At 44.9% G+C, this 21,277-nt stretch overlaps 1 protein-coding gene across 5 annotated transcripts in view; it reads right to left on the bottom strand.

The window, feature by feature from the left end:
• Window positions 1-21,277, bottom strand: part of trbd (ubiquitin thioesterase trabid) — a 67,804-nt gene that overhangs the window by 45,077 nt on the left and 1,450 nt on the right. For 4 of the 5 annotated variants that reach the window (XM_084591240.1, XM_084591239.1, XM_084591242.1 and 1 more), the window contains exons 3-5: window positions 14,410-14,679; window positions 10,106-10,255; window positions 5,380-5,637 (exon numbers count right to left, since the gene is read on the bottom strand). In XM_084591240.1, the coding sequence (XP_084447366.1) occupies window positions 5,380-5,637; window positions 10,106-10,255; window positions 14,410-14,679 (678 nt within the window). The remainder of the gene's footprint in view (window positions 1-5,379; window positions 5,638-10,105; window positions 10,256-14,409; window positions 14,680-21,277) is intronic. The other variant, XM_084591243.1, reaches the window with a different exon arrangement.

Genomic DNA, 21,277 nt, shown 5'->3' with positions numbered 1-21,277 from the left:
TTCGCTCCCCGCCGCCCCAGAAGCTATCAAAAGATAAACACCCCTCGACATTATCGCTGCGCAGCATCTTGGCACGCTGCCAAGAAATGAGCTGTGGATGAGACAACTGAAACCGAGTGCGAAATGCAAGCGAAAACGCACAGAAACCTTGTTTTGAGTTGCGGTGGTTCGAACGGCAGAGGGCTGCAGTTCCAACAAGTTGGAAATTTTTTTCTCTGTCGCTGCTGCTCATCACTGAGATCACTTAATCGCTTGCATGTGAATGAGCTGGCCTTAACGCTTTTTTTCCCCAAATTCTCGAGTGCGAAAGTGGAGGGTGGGTTCATTATGCGAGTGAGTTGATTACACGACAAATATGGTATCATTTTTTCGCATCGTAAGTGCCGTCCCAAGCCGATTTCTGTATATCGAATTATCGATATATCGAACTATTTCGCGATCCCCTTCGAGTTCGATATATCCAGGTTCGACTGTAGTTCCAGTTCTAGTTCGCAAGTTGAGCCAACGTTTCGACAAGTGGGCTTGTCTTCGCACAAGCCCACTTGTTGAAGCGTTGGCTCTGCTTGCGAACTGAAGCTCCCCCTCTACCCTTGTTCAGTGCCTCTTTCACACTGTGTGGTCATTTTCTTTCTCTCGTTCTACCTTAATTCCAGTTCTTTAACACATTTCTTTTGCAATGCTAACTTCAGTGCTGTGTATATGGCCATTTCTATGGAAAAGAGTCGACATGTGCAAGAAGAAAAATAAGTTTTAAGAGTTATATCTTTCTAGCAAATTTTACCATAACTTTATGACTACAGTTTTTGCACTTTATCTGTGTCAAGTTTGCTTAACATCCTTCAATTATACCGTTGCTATAAAATATTTTATTATTACAGTAAAAGCTCGTTAATTCGAACTTGATGGGACCGGGAAAAAGTTTGAGTTATCCGATGTTCGAATGATCGATTTGCCTTAAAAAAAAATGAAAAAAACCATTTGTATTACAGTAAATTCACTGTATTTACTCATGTAACGGACCCGCTCTCATAATGAACCCACCCACCTCCGATTTCTGCCTAAGAATTTAAAAAAAAAAAAAAAAAGAAGGCGTCAGCCGGTTGCGCGTCGCTCCGTTTCCTGCCATCACTGTGCACAATGCATTTCTTGGCAGTGTGCGAAGATGCTACGCACCGATGTTTACCTTTCGATATTTGCTGTAGCAAGAGGGGAGGTGAACTTAGAGTGCCAGCGCTTGTCCAGTTGTGCAAGCCTAGTTTTCAGTACGTTTGCTTTATCATGCCAAAGGCGATTGGGGAGGGCGGCGGCGTCTACTGTCACTCAATTATTGGAATGCGAGGTAGCAGCGAACGCCTTTTGAAGTGAATGATTCTAAAGTTGGCGTATAATCACAGATGATCGCATACTTTCGTTGACGACTGATGGTTTTTCATAGGCGCTGGCTAGGACCGCGCCAACAGTGCTTATCCGTATTTCCGAATTGACAGGGTTCGAATTAACGAGCACTTAGTTGAGAGTTTTGGACATTGCGCGTGAGCGCAGGCAGCCGCCACCGCCAACCCCTACCCTCCATAGCCGCCAGCCGCCGCGCCGGTCATGGCGCCATGCAGGCTTTACTCACTCTGCCATGGTTTCACATGCTTTCATCTTCTGTCCCCGTTTTGTACATGCATTGCCTCTACCTATGACGTTATTCCGCGGAGATGCTCTTTTTTTTTTTAAGGAGGGAAGGGGCACGTGGTTCGAATTATGCGTGAGGGAACCAACCCACGTTCAAATTAACGGGCTTTTTTGTACACAGATCTCTATGGAGCTTGGCTGGACCAAATAATGTAGTTCTAATTATCGAGGTTCAAATTAAGGGGGGACCCACGTTCAAATTAACCGGCTTTTTTGTACACAGATCTCTATGGAGCTTGGCTGGACCAAATAATGTAGTTCTAATTATCGAGGTTCAAATTAAGGGGGGACGCAGGCTTTGAAAGTCGAAAAATCACGAAAAAGTCGGCTTTTCAAAAAGTACATATCTCGGCTTTATAACATTTTCCTATAATTATAAGCGCCTAATTCATCGTGGAACTGGTTTAAATTAAATATACAACTGGGCGCGGCAGCCCCAGAGTCACGAGCGAACGGCAAAAGTACCCAAACTTCGTGCACGCGCCATTTTTCTGCCGCTGAACCGAACGCCGCCATCTTGGTCTTGTTTTGTTTGTGAATGCTTGACCTTTTCCATATTGCCTTCGCCGGCGGTGTCCGCGGCGTAGCGGAAGCATGGCTCGCTTGTGATTGGGGGCCTCACAGGGATTGTTGAGCTTCCCGCGTCTCGAATTCGGGCTGTGATTGGACAAAGCACGCACTCCGTGAGAACGCGGGGGATCGCGCGACTGCTATTGGCTGCTGCACGCGCTGACGCGGTGGCCCCTCCCCGGCGCGTCGTCTGCTCCGGCTGCCTACTGAGCTAGCGTTCTTTGTGCGCTCGCTGAATCGCTTCACGTTTCACCATTTTGAGATCGCCGTGATCATCGCTCATTACGAATTCTGGTGACGTGTTTTGAACGGTTATGTGCACTTTGTGGATTATTGCACGGTCAGCCACGATGCGCGCTAAGAAGTTCAAAACACTGCATACGTCATCGTTCTGTGAATGCCGTCCGAATCGCGAAGTTAGCGAAAAGCGTTGCCAACGGGCGCAGAGACGCTTCTATTAGTGCTGCTTCTGCTACATCACTACTAGACAGACAGCGCTGCCACTTCCAACTGCGTATCTTTCATGTCAACGTAACGAGCCGGCGTTTGAAGCGTGCCTGCTGTACCGACCATATCAACCTCGGCGATCTCGGCCTCCCGTATCGCGTCTGTCATCGCAAGCGATAACGCGTCGGAGGGAATTGGGGAGGTGGAGGCACAACGTGCTGCAGTGAAAAACAGACTTTAGACTTGAAAATGCTGTTTTAAACTTCAAGGGCCATTTTCTCAGAATTAATTTTTTTTCATGGTACGGTTGCTTATTCCCGCAGTATTTCTGGAACCGCTAATCGGATTCCCACCTGGTTTTTTTTATTGTGTGCCTGAATAAATTTCCGAGGGCAAGACAAGCTCATTTTTTTTCAAATTATTGAGTCTGGAATTTGCAATAAACAATCAAAATTAGGCTAATGCAAGTCCAATTAGTAGCACTAACCTCAATGCACTGCTAAAATGTTTCGGCAGGGAAATAAAAAAAAAAGGGCTCAGTCTTGCCCTGTGGTACCTATTCAGGAACCTTCATAATGAATTTCATAGTGCCAACACATTTTGCAAGTTCACCAGGCATGGAACAAAGAACCCATGTGAACCATTCTGATATACTTCTCTAACTTGAGTACCAATGTGCGCAGCTCCATGAAACTTTGCAGTTATTCAAATGGCTGTGCCATGAGTTTACCCTGAAAATTTCATTCAATTATCTCAAGAAACAACAAAGTTGGTATTCAAAGGTAGCCTCCCCCCTTAACGAGCTTTCACTCTTCCAAGTCTCTCCACATCTTAAAACAACCAAAGCAGTGTGTCATCAAACACGTATAACAGAACCACTCTATAGTAAAGTCCTGGCACTGAAGATGTTGACTAAAAATTAGTGGACTATGAACTTACTGGGCATTACAGTGCTCATTTTTTAAGAGAGACACTCAAAAATACCTTTCATCCTGTCCTTATCATTGCTTTACGTAATTTTTTTTTTGTCAGTACAAACTTTATCATGTTTTTGATTTTGCTTGCAACTTCTGGAAGTGCTGCATTTGCACAAATACAGTTAAACCTAGATATATCGAACTCGAAGGGGATAGCGAAATAGTTCGATATGTCGATAATTCGATATACAGAAATCAGCCTGGGACGGCACTTACGATGCGAAAAAACGATACCGTATTTGTTGCGTAATCAACCCACTCGCATAATGAACCCACCCTGCATTTTTGCACCCGAGAATTTGGAAAAAAAAAAAAAAAGCGTTGAGGCCAGCTCGCTCACAAGCGATTCAGTTATCTCAGCGATGAGCGGCAGCGACAGAGCGAAAAATTTCCAACTTGTTGGAACTGCGTCCCTCTCGCCGCTCGAGCCACCGCGGCAGCTCGAAACAAGGTTTCTGTGTCGCCACGGCGAGGCGTTTTCGCTTGCATGTCGATGGCGCGAGTCACTCCGATTCAGTCGTCTCATCCACAGTTCGTTTCTTGGCAGCGTGCCAAGATGTAACGTCTCGGCGTGTTTATCTTTAGATAGCTCCTGCGGTGGCGGGGAGCGAACCTATGGCTGATTGCACAAGCCTGGTTCGATTTATCACGTCGCGCTTGGGGCGGGCATAGTCCACTGCCACAAAATAATTGGAAAGCGTGATAGCTAAATGCTGTTTGAAGCGAATAATGCTAAAAGCCGGTGTCATGATCGCAGCTGGCCGCATGCTTTCGTTGACTCATACATGCAAGAAACGACTCCCGTAAAAAAAACTGCCGCTTCTTAACTTCCCTCAGCCGCCATATCTTACGCTACGCCGCGCTTACAGCGCAACAATAAGAATGAACGACTCTCGCAAAAAAAAAAAAAGAGAGAGAGAGAGATCTGCCGCTTCTTAACGTCCACCGGACCCATAGCCACGTTAGCCGCGGCGCGCAGAGGGTTCGCAACACGCGCTGGAGAAAGCGTCCGACGTTATGTCTGAAAAGGGGCTGAGCTGGCTTGGCGCATGCGTAGCGCGTGCTACTGCGAACGAAGGCCGGAAGAGAGGAAGGGGAGAGATAGCTCGGCAAAGGAATGGTCACACCCTTGCACTTCGCTCTATCGCGTTTTTCCCCTCTCGTTCCCACTGGCTCTCTCTGGTTCATTCACGCACACGGCTTGCAAACGTCACGTGCTGGCGCGCGGGAAATGATAACGCAGATGAGCGCCCCTTTGAGGAATGGGCGCAGCCCTGCCCTAGACCAGCCGTTGCCGAACCCTCTCATTCCTTCCGCGCGTGGCTTGAGAACATCACGTGGCAAACGGCCGAGGGTGATGCGATCGTCTTTGGGGAAGGCACACTTTCCAGTGCGTGGTGCGGAGTTTGATATATCGAACGACCGGAGAAATTGAGTTCGATATATGACGCGGCTTTCCTATACTTTTACATGGGATTTTCAAGGGGATATTCCGTGAGTTCGATATAACCAAAATTCGATATATCCGGGTTCGATATATCCGGGTTTGTCTGTACATGTGGCTAAGAATATATTGCGAGTTTGATTCCATGTAGAAAACAAGGCTTTGCATGAACACAAGTTCCTATTTTGTAGCCTCACAGTCATCTCAGAGGCAATATTTGAGAAACGCATGTGACTTTGAAAGTGTTTCTTGTCACCTTACCTCTTGGCGAATAGCCATGTGTGCCAGAGTGAAGCCTACATCAAAGGTGGCAGTGCGCGCTAAGAGCCCTGCCTCAGGAAGAGTCAGCTGCCTCGCAGGGTCTCCCCCAGAGCTCAGGTAACGGCTGATGGGCTCAGGCTCCCCTTCCACGACAGCTCGGCATGCATTCAGCCACAGTCTATCCATTTCACGTGCCTGGCGCCGCAAAGTGCACAAGTAGTTGTTGCTTGGTGGGCTTTCCTCCGTAGACACCTGAACCTAGCAAGCAAAGGAATGAAAGTCACTTATGCCATACACTGTGACATGCACGCAGAGGTTGCGTGACATATTGCGACACATAACTCTTAAAGAGAACTAGAACATCAAAATGTCGGCCATATTTAGAATCATGGCAGTTTTTAAATTTCTGTAACATGTATCAAAAATCCCCCAAACTCCACAAAACTTACCTGAAAACTTCTACAGCAATATTTTGTCAATTCGATCTTCAAGGGAGTGGAAAAAAAAAACGCCTAGTTGCACAAACATCGAATTACTGAATGGTTTCCACAAAACTGACAAAACCCATTTGTGAAAGTTAAATTTATTTGGTGAAAACCGCTAGCTTGTTTTAAGCCCAACAGCAGCAATTTATTGTGGTTCTGTCTAATGTTTAAGGAGCAGACACACCAAAATTTTGGACGTCTTTTTTTTTTTTCTTTGGAAGCATGCAAAAGACAGCAGTGTACATGAGTACAGAGGCACATAAAATATCACCTACACCCAATAAATAATTGATAATCAACCTTTTTCTCAGACAGTTCCAGTATCATTTAAACTGCTAAATGATGGCTGTGATGTCACAGACAAGTTCCAGTCATGTTAGTAATGAAAAGAGCTGCTTATAATCACTGCTTGTTCATTTTTTGCAACTCTAGCTCTTGGGCAGGCTTGCATAAAGAAGAGACCGTACTATTGTTTTCCCTCACCTAACATGACCTCAACTCGTCTCTGAGCAGCTGCCACTGGTCAGATGACTGAGTACTGATGACATGCTGCTGCCACATGAATTAGTTGCTGGGTCAAATTCATAAGCATTCAAGCTAGTGCAATTGTATTGTGCTCCTTGTTTCCTTGCTTCGGCCTCTTCAGCAACTGCGTCATTGCTAATGGCAGCAGCACTACACATCTACATACTTGACACATCCATGCAGACTGAAACTGTGCGCTGGTCATGCAGTGAAGCCTCCTCAAAATGGGGGGTTGAGGCCAAATGTAAAGAAACACAACAGCGACCATGTCTGACTGCGAAAAGGGCAGCAGTAGCCTTTGTAATTTTGGAGAAATCCTTCAACATTCCCAACACCAACAGTGCGAAATCGAAAAGAAAAACATTGTTGTCATGTGTGTTTCATCTCAAATGCAGGCAATTATGGTACAGGTGTTCAACAAATAGACACTTCTTTTTTTTATAGGACGATTCGATAATTCGTACTTTTGGAATCAACAATTCTTTACTGTATACAGAGAACAAATATCAGGACAACAGCTCGCTAGGGCACTTGTAATGCCAACACAGCGCCACTGCGGGAGCCCGTCCGAATTAATCAATGCCAGCCCCATCCGAAGAAATGAGCTTCCAACATGATCGATTTACATGCACACTGGGCAATAGTTCAGAGATAGCCTAAGCTTGTGGGAACATAAATGCGCCTGTTCCTGTGCCTCATGCACGCATGCACAGTCAGCACTGCAGCCTAGGCGGAGCTCAAGTAGTTAACATTTGCAAGATGACAACGGCAGAGCCCACTTTGGAACAAATGCGCCGTTACAGCATTCTTCAAAGCGACAACTCGCTCTAAATTGCTGCAACTGTTTCCACATTGCCCATTCTCAACCCTAGGTGTTGGTTTGTTTTTCAGATGAAGTGGCAATTCCCTTCCTGTTAAGCCTAACTCTGCACAGTGTACACTGCTGTCATAGCAACAACGCTACATGAATTTGCTTTCAACTCTATGCCACCATTTACTTATTCACTTGAATAAGGTTACCTACTCTTAAAAACCAATGTACAGTCGAACCCAGATAATTCGAATTTTGGTTATATATCGAACTCACAGAATAGTATACCCTTGAAATTCCCATGTAAAAGTATAGGAAAGCTGTGTTGTATACCGAACTCAATTTCACCAATCGTTCAATATACCGAACTCCGCACCATGCACTGGAAGGTGCGCCTTGCCATGCGCGAAAGGAATGAGAGGGAACAGTGGACTATGCCCGCCCCAAGCGCCGTGTGATAAATCGAACCAGGCTTGTGCAATCAAGCCATCATGGGCACTCTGCCAAGTTCGCTCGCTGTCACCACAGGAGCTATAAAAAGGTAAACACGCTGTGCTGCGCAGCATCTTGGCGCGCTGCCAATAAATGAGCTGTGGATGCGACGACCGACGGAGGGACACGCCACTGACTAAAGGCTGTTTCACATGCAAGCGAAAACGCTCGCGATTTCTGCTGCTGCGAAGCAATAACTTATTTTGAGCTGTGTGGCGACGCAGTTCCAACAAGTTGGAACTTTTTGGCTCTGTCATTGCCACTCGTCTCGCTGAGTTTCAATCACTTGCATGCAAACCGGCCTTAACACTTTTTATTTATTTTTTTTTTCATATTCTCGGGGGCAAAAGTTGCTATCGGGCTTGTGCAATCAAGCCATCAGGAGCATTCTGCCAAGTTCGTCACCAAAGGAGCTGTAAAAAGGTAAACACGCTGTGATGCTATCACTGCGCAGCATCTTGGCGTGCTGCCAATAAATGAGCTGTGGATGCGACGGCGAGAGGGACACTCCACTGACTGAAGGCTGTTTAAGGCTGTTTCACATGCAAGCGAAAATGCTCGTGATTTCTGCTGCGGCGAAGCAATAACTTATTTTGAGCTGTGTGGTGACGCAGTTCCAACAAGTTGGAACTTTTTGGCTCTGTCATTGCCACCCGTCTCGCTGAGTTTCAATCGCTTGCATGCAAACCGGCCTTAGCACCTTTTTTTTTTCATATTCTCGGGGGCAAAAGTTGCTATCAGGCTTGTGCATTGTGCAATCAAGCCATCACGGGCACTCTGCCAAGTTCGTCACCACAGGAGCTATAAAAAGGTAAACACGCTGTGACGTTATCGCTGCGCAGCACCTTGGCGCGCTGCCAATAAATGAGCTGTGGATGCGACAGTGAGACGGAGGGACATGCCACTGACTAAAGGCCCTTTCACAAGCAAGCGAAAATAGCGAAAATGCTCGGATTTCTGCCCCGGCTATTTGAGCTGTCGCAACGGTTCGACCGGAGAGGGTGCTATCATACCAGTGCTATCATACAAATACTGAGGCGTAACTGTGCGCTGATTTGTCCTGGAAAACTCGTATAACTAATATCCTTTCTTCAGCTAACAAATCCCTTGGTTTTCTAAGACGCATCTTCGCGATGCTGCCGTGCACGCCAAGTTACTAGCTTACGAATCACTTGTAAAATCAAAACTAAAATATGCATCACCCATTTGGCACCCACATCAAGCTTACCTCAGCAATGCTATAGCACTTTTGCAGAACCGCGTTGCCAGATTTATTCATTCGCCATACCATTACAGCACCAGCGTATCATATCTGAAATCCCTTTCAGGTTTACAGCCCCTCGAGATACGCCGCCGCATAGCCAGTCTTTCACTATTTCACAAGTTTTTTTTTACAGCCATCTACAAAACTGCACCCTGCTCTATATGGTCCCACCAGCACGCATATCTCACCATACTCTCCACCATCTCCAGATCAGCCGTCTACGTGCACGAACCGTCACCTTCGCAAACTAATTTTTTTCACGCGCTGCTTTGGACTGGAATGGCCTTCCCGAAGAGATTGCAACAACAACCTGTCCAATAATCTTCGCACAAAAAGCCTATAGCTATTTATCATCATAACACGACTTTGTACCATCTCATCCAAAATTTGTATCCACCCCTTATGTAATGCCCCTCAAAAAGGGTCTTTAAGAAAATAAAAATGAAATGAAATGAAAAAGTGGAGGGTGAGTTCATTATGCGAGTGGGTCAATTACGCGACAAGTACAGTATCATTTTTCATGATCGCAAGTGGCGTCTCAAGCCGATTTCTGTATATCGAATTACTGATATATCGAACTATTTCACAATCCCCTTCGGGTTCGATATATCCTGGTTCAACTGTATCTGAATGCAACCGTCGCTGCCATTATTATGACAGAAAAAGTTTCCTCGCAACACAGCATAGTTTTGACTCGCTCACATTTCACCCTTCTCGATGCTCAGCTAAAACTGCCGCCATAAGGGTGAGTGTATGCCAGGCTGTGCGCTCGATGTGCACACAAAGCTTTTGCAGACACAAAGCTAAAACAGTCTATTTATACAGCAGACTTTCTTTGTTCAGTGTTTCTGACACTCATACCGGCACTCATCACACTCCTTATGCAAATAATGATTGCTATTGAGGCATCAACAGTTAAATGAATTATTCAGCCCCCCTACAACATTGTGCTATTCTCGCAGAAAAAATATTTGAACGGACAAAGAATTCACACCAACAAAGATATGTTACATTATCTAGAGGCAGTCCTAAATGTTGCATACCTAGATTAAATGTTTTGGCTGATTCAGCAGACATTACCGATGAAAAAACAGCATTGCTGGAAGTGCACACTGCTGGCAAACAGCATGTGAGTATCTATTCACGCACCTCAATCTCATTTGTTCCAGTCAGGCGATTGCTGCCCCCAGTGCAAACAGCCTGCACTCCACTGGTGGTGTTTCGCAGGTCATCAGGATCAGGAGTCCGGTTTCCTACTGGTGAATCCCCTTTTGAACGGGAAGCATTGCACATGATGCACTGCAATGCAAACATACCGTGACACCCCTCAAATGAGGAACAAGTTGGACAAAACAGTATTATGTTCTCAAGCACCACCTTTGGGAGCATTATACATGAATAAAAGTAGAACATATAAGGATTATATAGCCGACTGTTCAACTACAAGCACAAGCATTTTCAGCAGCAATTTTCAACGACAATGCCCCCACTGAAAGGGGGGATCCACCGCGGGCGAGAAAAGCCAATGAAACTGATAGATATCAAACCACCTATCATTCTCCTGCAATTAGCATCTAGCTTATGTAGCCCCTGAGACACGGGCAATTAAAATAACATATGTTTTTTTTTTTGTTGTTGTTGTTGTTTTTTTAATACAATGGCCTGAGGGAGAGAAAACCATACCGAGAACAGGCTGGTTCTATGCGTCTCCAGCAAAAGCTTTATGTGCCAACCCGGCTTGACGTAATTATTTATTTTTTTGCCACTTGCTCACCCTTCACAGCTAAATAGCAGAGGGAAAAGCAGAAAGGCAGACGCGCAGCAGTCACCTGCTGGGCTTAGTGAGCACCCTGCCTACTTCGTTGTGGCGCTACAGAAACAAAAATAGCACTCCACTGCTCGACTTCACCTGTACAAGACTATGTAACGCGCAAGAACTAAGGCGAATGCCTCGCTCTGCAGGTCGCCGCACGGCATAGAAGTGGGAATTTTTCTAAATGTTTCGTAAATTGTCAGCTCGATTTTGCGAGCCTGTACGGGACATGCATGCTCAGTAGCACTTCCTTTACATGATGCTGGCATTTAATAGCCACTTTTTTTTTCTGAGCCCCCTTCAGGGACCCTTTAGCTATTAACTGAAATAATTTTCTAAAGCAAGAAATAAAGGTAAATGGGGAGACAAATCTACAATCTGCTGATAAAAAAGAAGTGGAGAAAATTTAAATTGACCCACGCTGGACAAAATTTTGACACAGATCTACACTACACGCAGGTCTTTGAATTCCATGCATGTTAGATATTTGATGGCCATGATATCTGTGCAATCAAAGGGCATTTTCTATTCCGGCACAGACAAAAAACAATGGCATTATGCATGTCTTATTTTTATTTATTTATTATTATTTTTTTTTTTTCACAACACCATTTGAGCACAAGCTCCAAATTTGTGCCAAGATGTCTCGCGCAACCATGTAGCAATTGTGCTGCATCTATATAAAAGCTCCATACAGCAAACAGCCATGTAGCCACACACAACTAATGCACCTAACAATGTGAACTTTGTTGATGGCAACGGGTGCATAAAGACTATGCACATGCCCACCATGTGCCCCTTGAATGCGCAAGCAATACAGTAAGACCTTATTCATTCGAAACCGCTGGGACTGCAAAAAAAAAATATTAGATATAACCAAGCACAACAAAAAGAACTGGGACCAAGGCAAAAAATTTTGTTTCTGGAATTCATTACACCTCTTTGGACGAACTTGGCGACTAGAGTCTATTGCTGCATAAAGTCATTTATCGTTTACAGTTTTGGTGAAATGGCATTGCGGCATGAAAATGAAGACAATATACGTGTAATGATGCAATAACAGTAACAGCCGGGAGGCAAATTGAGTAAGAAGAAAATGGAGTACGGGGTCAGGGGTGCTTCACATATCAAGCATCGATATTGAAGCCCTTGATACAGGGGGATTTTATCCCTTCATCCACTTAGCTCTGCGGTAGTGGCTTGCAGCTCCGAGGGCCCATTATTTCACCACTTTGCAGTAGAATTGAGCATTGTCATGTAACATATCAATTAACCGGAATGTTGCAGGCCGCCTCTTCTATTTCCGGTCATATTTGCACAGGAGGTCCGAAATTCTACCGAGTTTGAATTATTTTCTAATTGTCATGTGGTCAAAGATTTAAGTTACAAATACTGGCAATTTTCACAGGCCAATCTGAAATAGCTTATGGCAGAGGTGCACTGACTGAGCATGGAGACAAACATGCTCTACAAAAATTGTTAAGGAGTACTTCCAGAGTTGCCTTCATAATGGCTAAAGATCTCCATATACACAAGGTGTTTCACATACCTTGAACCAAGGATTAAAAAAGAATGGTGCAGCGCAGCTTGGTGAAACCAACGGCATATATGTTTCAGTCATGTAGCGCTCCTCAGAGAATTTTTACATTCTGCCCAATTAGTTAACTAAGAATTTCTGCAACTTTGGGGCCAAGTGGGTTTCATCAAGTTGTTGAGGGGTCTGGAAACAACATATTCAGCGCGTGGAAACGAGAGTTATTTGGTTTGTAAAATTCTAAATAGAAGAAAAAAAAGAACAGCGCGTCTGAGTCGGTGCAAGAAGGAGCCCCTCTACCATTTCGCTTGCCCAGCGCTCAACTTGGGCATCCTAAGAGAAATGCAGCTTTTTGCCGACGTATCAGGAGCTATCCACCATGGTTGCCTGCCCAACTCAACCTGTAGCCGCGCTTTTTGGCACCGTCGTTACCATGGTAACGACACTGCAAAGCTGTGCTATGAGGACCGGCTTCTCCGCCTGCCCAAAGCTAGCCTAGCCCACCAGACGCTGCTCCACACCATCTTTGTGGGAGTATCGGGAGTATTTGCCGACTCGCCGGTCAGCAAATCTGCGTCGCCGTTTTGGTGTTCCGCTAGTGTCCATCACTGCTGCTGCCGCGGATCACTCGAGCGCTACTTGTTCGAAAGTTCGAGAACGAGTGCGAAAGGTGGAGACGGAGGAATGGTGTACAGGAGCTAAGGCGAAGCCTACCTGTACCTGTACAGGGCCAACAAGGAGGTCATTGGCCGGGAACGACTATATGACAACTCCCTGGTTAGTGGCCTGCTGGCGACAAAACTTGTGCCATCTGTGGAGCGTCGGCAGAAACGATCACCCACGTGATTTCAGACTGTCCAGAGATTTTGCTGACCTCCGAGATCCGAACGTTGTCAGCTACCTTGGGATTTGAGGGCTAGTTGACAACACCTATCTACCAGAGTTTACAGTTCCCATCTTTACAAGCACTTCAAGAACACACGCAGAATTAAAACACCTTTTACTTGTTTTCTGCATAGTAATTTGAACATTCAATTGTAAAATCTAAAGTGCATGCTCAATCACTCAGCAAAGCAGCACCCAAGCGAGAAGGAAACGTCATATCCGTCAACAAACTTCGCCGCCATGTGTCACTCACATCGGTACCAAAACATTGACTATTGAAGCAAATTAAAATATAAGGCGCTACGATTTCGTTGTTACGATTTGGCTTCCGGGCATTGGGAAGGTGTAAAGAACCTAGAGGCCGACTGGAATTAGTGGTCTGGCGAACGTCACGGTGCCCCTTTAACTTCAACACGTTAACGATATCCTCTGTATGGCTTCCCAACACTCTTGAGAAAATTTATAGTGATTTGCACCTTCGTGGCATCGATAAAGCTTCACGTATGCTTTTGCCTTATGTAGGTTTGGCATATTTGTTCTTAACAAAGAGGCTCAATGGTGAAGTATGTGCTTGTTTTCACAGCAGAATCATTAGAACAACTCATGTAGTTCATTACATACAAAAGTTTCCTAGGTCCACTGAGCAGAAAAACCAGGTTCTGCTAAATTTGATGGCATTAAGGTTTGGAGCAGTTTTGGAGCAATATTGCATTTTGGAGCAGGATGGAGCAATTGGAGCAGTGCTTCCACCCTTGGCTCTAGCGCACTGCAAAGCACACCCACGCCACGTGATGCCCCCTGCATGAGGCAAAGAAGGCTAGGGCAACGGCCATTTCCCTCAGCAACAACAGCCCAGAGACCAAGGGCACAACAGCAGCCACTGCCTCACTCCCACCTCCAGCCACATACATCCCCATCCCACTTACACACACAATGGGCATCAAGCCTGGGTGACAATTCCAATGTCCTGTTAACGCAAATATGTGCTTATTATCACACTATTCTTTGCAGGCTACCTCAATGGGTACAAGAAAGAACAATGAAAAACAAAAAGTACTAGCCCTAACCATGTCAATCTGTTCAATTTAATCTGCTTGAATCCATGATAGCACCTTCCACGTCGGCTAAGAGCTGGTTGAATGCAGCATCAATACTCACTAAAATCTGAAAAATCGAATATCAGCAGGAAGCCGGCATAAAGACAGCAGCATAAATGCTAACCTTCCGTGACTTGGGCCAGTTCTCATAAGTGCAGGCAGTACATGTCCACTTGGAGCGCAGATCTGCACTGGCATGTTCTTCTTCAGCAGATGTGGTGGCCTGCTGTGGCTGACTGGGAGGAGGAGGGCTGGCTTGAGCGATGCCCGGCAATCCCCGTGCATGCAAGCACTGAGTGCATTTGCTTGACCGTGGCCAGTTCAGGTATGTGCACCGGCTGCACGCCCATTTCTGATATGGGTTGGTTAGATCAGGGGACACCAAGGGCGAGATCTGAAAAAGAGCACCATTTTGTTCTGCCAAAAGCTTAGCTATACCCTGACCCTATCATAATAAGTGGAAAGTAACAATACCAAGGTATAACAAATTTAGTAACCACTGAAAGACAGTGCAGCAAAGGATAAAAAAAAAAAGATTTGCTAGGAGCTACTTAACTGATAGCAAGAGGCATAAGGTGCTGCAGCATACAAAAAAAAAAAAGACAGTGCTCAGGAAAAAAAAAAAAAGCACAGCCATGTTATTAAAAGCAAATTCATAAAAAAAAAGAAGTGTTAGCAGCTAAATCAAGGGTGTAATTAGTCATCAGCATCCACCTGAGTGCAGGCCATCGCCCACTCCTCATACAAGCTACAATTAGAATTTTCACAGCTGAAAAAATTCATTTGCGCATATTCGAAGAAGACAGTGCCACTGTCCTTTGTAGCCATTCAACTGCTCTCCTGTGGATGCTGGTGATTTATCCCACACCTTAGGAAAGTTCCCTAAACAAATTGGCCAGGTAGCTCATCGCCTTCACCTACAATGAACACAGCTTCAGTTAGTGAAACACGAAAGTTCCCACCAAAATTACTTTCTGTGCTATCTGCCTCTGTGTACCCACTGTAATGACAAAAGTGTACCCCCCCCCCCCCCCCCCGCAACCCCCACACTCTTCTTTTTGTAGTAAGCATGTTTCCTACAGTTGGATACAACACAAGAACAAAGCAGCAAATGCCCTTCAAAGGATTCCCTCCAACCAATGATGTCAACCAATGCTTCTGATGCAACCCCCTTGGACCTGCTAGCCCAACATCCCTAAGGGTAGCAGGTAAAAGGAGATTAACAATGGCTCAATCAGGTTACCCGAGCATGACACCACTGGCTAGAGGGCCATCTACCCCTTTGTTCTCAAATTTTATTTGACTTTACAGAGAAAGATGGAATGCATAAAGTTCCAAATTGGCTGCCAGTACCACCTGCCCAAGTCAGAGTGAATAAATTAATATTATCCACTCACATATAACCTGGCTACACCACTTATCCTGGGTCAGTTTTGCACACTTCAAAAATGAAAGTGGGCATGGAAGATAATGAAAAATTTTGAATAATGAATTGAATATCCTCATATTCAATTATTTGGATTGATCAAGTAGTGCACTTGGGAAATTCCAATTTCAGAATGCGCTGGCCGTGGCTAGACTGAACAGTTTTACAAAAATGCTTTACCAGCAGAGTATAATTAGGTTTGACTAACACGCGCATATAACAGCACCTCAAAGAGGTACCACTTCATTCAAAAGTTATGTCTGCTCTTCTAATTTCGCAAGCTGTTCTGCATCAATGTATGCTTGTTTGGGTTTTCCTCTTAGTTTTTGGAACGAAAGAGCGATGGGCAATAGCTCGACAATCAGCAAAACAACATTAACTCCCCCCCCCCCCTTTCGGAGTGCACATGGCAAAAGGAAACATTCGACATGTCGCTTTTGATATGCGGGAGCGCTTATTGCCGAAACAAGGTAACTCTCATAACATACGAATAATATGCTTCTGATTGTAGTGCCTAAATAATGTAGCATGAGCCCATTGATTTCGGCCCCCTTGACAATCTCTAGGCGGAAGCCTTAAACAAGTCCACTTCCCAGAGGATCACTAACGTCACATATTATAGTGAAGGCTTCTCAATGAAAAAAGAGAATATGCAAATAAAATCTTTTTGCTGAAGAAAAAAAACTCCAAGAACACCATGCACGGCATACATACAAGATTGGTTGGTTTGTGGGGTTTAACGTCCCAAAGCGACTCAGGCTATGAGAGATGCCGTAGTGGAGGGCTCCAGAAATTTCGACCACCTGGGGTTCTTTAATGTGCACTGACATCGCACAGAACACGAGCGCCTTGCTTCTCGCCTCCATCGAATAGCGGCTGCCGTGACTGGGATTTGATCCCGCATCTCTGGGTGCAGTAGTCGAGCGCCCGAACCACTGCACCACCACGCCGGGCCGTGCATACAAGAATGCAGTCGAAGTGAATAGCAGACGACATGGGGATGATATGCCGTTGTGACATCAGTGGCCAACGGTTGCCAGACCAGCAAGCTGCTTTCAAAATAATTTTTTAAATATCTACTGCACCGAATGAGCTCAAATTTCAATGAATTATAATTTCACTGCCATGACTCCTTTAAAGAAACCGCAATGGGCCTTATCCTGCACAACGAACTATCTAGAAGTTATCTAAGCCCAGTTAGTATATGTCTTCATGACTTTTGAAATAAGTTTTTCTGAGCTGACATACTTACTCATTAGGGCAGCTACAACTTTTTTCTATTTGAGGTAAGATGATGAAACTTATATATAATATATTCTAATAAAATGAAGATAAGCCATTCCTAAAAATTTTATCGAAATTGGTGCAACAGTTCAAAAGTTGACCCTTTAGCCCCGCATTTCCCTTTAAGGGTATGATGCGACAGCGTTCAGTCTGCACCTCTGTGGTTCCTCATTTGTGTGCATGAAGTTTGCAATTTGCTTAATCATTACTCCCTTAATTAGTACCTCCATTTAATCCCTCATACTCCTTAAAATACAGTCGTAAGCTACCACATTAGGTGAAAGGGCCCCGCCAGGGTGGTGCAGTGGTTAGGGCGCTAGACTGCTGGGCCCAAGGATGTGGGATCGAATCCCGGCCTCGGTGGCTGCTTTTCGATAGAGGCGAAAAGCTCGGTGCATGTTAAAAACCCCAGGAGGTCGAAATTTCTGGAGCACTCCACTACAGCGTCTGTCACAGCTCAAGGTGCTTTAAGACGTTAACCCCATAAACCATATTATATATAAGACCGTACGATATAGATATGAAGCCCTGCTTTAACCATGCCATAAAAATGTGCCTGCATGGCCTAGAGGTAGCATGACTGACTCCCAAATGTCCCATGTTCGATTCCAATCTCTGGCAACTTCTGCTACCTTGGCCAGGTCATGTGGTCCCGTGAAGTCACATAACCCGCCCACCAATCAGCGCCTAGCCATGTTGCCTACCAACTGCCACCTGTCAGGGGCATGATCGTTTTTCACTCACATCGCTGACGTCAAAACCTGACTTTCTGCAGAACAGGTCTTTAACGCTGTTGTGCTAAAATTATACAACAAATCCTGCCTGCATAAGCGTGGCAGAGGATGTGCAACCAGGCTCACTGTGCTAAGAAATATCATTTGCTATATTCAACACTTGACATAAAAAGCACCCTATTTATGATATAAAGGATGCTTAATTCGCGCCAAGCAAAAATCACTGGTAATATAGCTGCAAACTGACAGAACAAAAAACTCCAAATTCACAATGTACACAATTATGTACAAAGCGCCTTATTGTGCTGATAGTAGGGATGCGCACTGCCATCAGCATATACAGCAAAGTCTAAAACAACCCCAAGAACACTTTGGCAACAACTTGGTGCCAGCTACTAGCCATAAAATCACTTTTAAGCCATATCAATGGCTGAGGCCTTCTCGTGAGACAGCTTGTATGAATTCTTGCAACAGCAGCCACAACTTGGCAGGTTGCTTTTGTTCATGTTTAAAAATGCATACTCCCGTCACACTCGTATCACAGAAAGAAAGCCTGACTGGTATGTGAACGAATAATTACATGAAACAAAATGCAGAACAAAGTAGCATGCAAGGATTTCGGTGCTTACTAAAGAACACCAAAAAGTTAAACCTATAGTCAATGGACCCCTTGCAAAAATCGTTAAGTAGGCTTTGCCACACTGCTTCTTTCCCCAAACATGGCGTCACTGGCCGCCAGGAAAACGGCGATATAGACCTGAAATCGCATCTTGCTTCTACACAGATGCATGTAGTGGTAATAGGGTAATTATACGAATATGTTCTGATCCATAAATCATATGAATTGTGGCCATAATACAATGTTTCAATACATTGCTGTTCTGCCATTAGTGGGGAATGCAGCATAGAGGTGAAGCCGACTTAACATTTATGAAAGGGGTCTATTACAACTCAAGAAGACAGCGGCAAATGTCCCTCAAAGGAGCTTTTTCATCTAATGGTTACTCGGTTCTCATGACATCGCAGTTAATTGCTTTTCATCTGTAATTTTCATGGGTGGAAGCAGGCTCGAGCATTTTGAGGCAGCTCAGTGAGTAGTAATAATGCCATTCTGGAGCAGCTTTGAAGCACATTTCTAGAGTCAAATGCCTTTAATTGCAGTTTTCTAAACCTGCAATCTGATTCCTTTATATGCAATGCTCTATGCTTTTCCAACTATGCATGCACCTCCGACAAGACAAGGCAAACAACCAAAACATGTAAAGATGCTTAAAACAACGTAGACTGACCTAAGCAACAATTCGAAACTGTCCTGCAGCAAATGGAAGCCTGCTTATGCACTTCATAACCAAACACCAAGTTTGACATAAGGCTTCTGCCTATTTTGACTTGACAGACTCAAAAGTGGAGTCTACATTTCAATGCGCCCAAACAGCAGCACTAGTATGGAGTTCACATCAATAGGTACGACATTTCCACTCTCTATCTTGTGCATATCCTTCCTGATCATAGGCCTGTGCTGACAATATTTTCGAGCACTGGTCAGTAGTGCCTTCAGGGAGGAATGATGAACTGAAGGGTAGCCTTTCATAGAGTTACTATACAGGCTTTGCCAGTTTTCCACGTTTCATTTCTTCGCCGCCAAGCAACCATGTAGAACTGTCAAGCCAACCCAACAGGCACTCCGGCTGCATTGCATCACCCGTCATGGGAACGGCATGCCGCGCTGTAAGCAAGCTGTAGCAACGCCAACTTATTTCTATTAGGACAGCCAAAGTAATCACTTCTCGACTGCTTTCCATTTTCGCTGCTCAACTCCTGCAAAGATGACGTATGGCTTCACTGCACAACTTGGTTGTTTAAGCAGCACCTTCGCCAACTCTGGCAAAGCCTATATAGTAACTCTAGCCTTTTCATCCTTCAGCTTCTTTACTTCCCAGCCAATAGCTCATCACGTTTTCGCTTGAGCAATGCTGTGGCTTCCGTGTTAGCATCTTGGCAATAGACAATGTTTGGCTTTCCAGCACCCTTGAAAGGTTTCTAGTGATTGGTACCTTCAGCACACTACCCCATAACGCTTCAAGTATGTGTTTGTCTGATGTAAGCCTGACACGCTTGCCATTGACAAAGAGGCTTGATGGTGAAGCACCTGCCTGTTTTCAAAGCATGAGCATTAGAAAACCTTGCATAGTTTTCGGAGCATAAAGAAGCTTACTAATGGTTTGCGCTTTCTGCTTCACTTACTGCTCTTGTTTCTCTCTCAACCGGCTATTCAAAAGGTTGGGAATATCTGCTTTGCCACATACACAGTGCGTTTTTTCATGTTGAATTACCTCAAATCACTTGTGGGTCACGTTAAATTTACCTTGCAAACAACTATTTATTATGCTACATGCTTCCGCACTCTAGAAAAATTTTTAAGACCATTGCAAGATGTGTTATACCTCTGCCACTGGTGTGTTGCAATCATTTCTACATTCAGTTAAATTTGATGGCAAAACATCGAGGCAGCCGGTCTGAAGCAAGTTTGGAGCAATATTCCGTTCTGGAGCAGGATGGAGCAGGGAAAGCAGTTTGGAGCAGAACAGAGCAAATGGAGCAGCATTTCTACCCCTGCATTCTTTTCATGCTATGAGATCAACTGTTGCGATATGAGAACCAGTGGACGCCACTGACCGGAGGGCGTCCTTGGGCATTCGTCGTCGCTGCATTCTCGAGCTGTATCCTACTACAGACTGTATGGCTATGAGTATAGTTGTCTAGAGCCCTCAAGGTAGTGGTGGAAAGGAAGTGAAGTTGTTATGTGACATTCTTAAACATGCCCTGAGGTCTGCATACAATTTTCGCACTAAAACGAAGGCACAGAGGATTACAAATTGCACTGGCACAAATAAAGTACTGATAACGAAGCCAGTGAGTGGATCTAAGGTTTCCCTTTCCTTTATCTGAAGCCCATCAATCCAACACTTAGACAAGAGGCTTGTTCATGATTTCATAAGGGTGAGCAGAATTGGAGAGTCTACAGGAACTGTGGTAGAACAGCGTCTCAGTGTGACACAAATGTCTGTGCCTGAAGCGCATTGCCCGCTACTTAATATGCTAACCTGTTTGCACAATTACCTCAGTTCCACATAGCCTTTTTGACAGAAATAAAGGACTGCACTCTCTGCTCACACCAGGACAGGCTGTATGGGCCGCCATGATGGCATGTGTGAGCAGTTCTATCAGCCAATAAAGCTCTACCGCATGAAACTAAAGCGGCGCTACTTTGTGCACACCTAAAGCAATGCACTGCCGTCCACTCCACGGTGGTCATTCTTACATGATCATGCTGTAGAGTGAAAGCTAGTTACAGTAGCCAGTTTCTCACGCTGTGCTGTCTCCTGCAGAAATATCATTGCCTGTACCAAAGAACGAAAGACAACAGAAAACTGAGCTGAGCTTGCAAAATGCTACACAGTGCACAATATGCCATGACATTGGCATTTCATGCAATTCGGTTAACTATTATTTGCAAAGGAGCTGCAGTTAAGAGCCCCTATGAACGT

This window comes from Amblyomma maculatum, chromosome 1, assembly GCF_055883805.1.
Source record: "Amblyomma maculatum isolate TAMU_Amacu chromosome 1, ASM5588380v1, whole genome shotgun sequence".
NCBI lineage: Eukaryota > Metazoa > Arthropoda > Arachnida > Ixodida > Ixodidae > Amblyomma > Amblyomma maculatum.
Note: the sequence above shows the minus strand (reverse complement) of the source record. Positions and strands in the feature narration are given on the sequence as shown.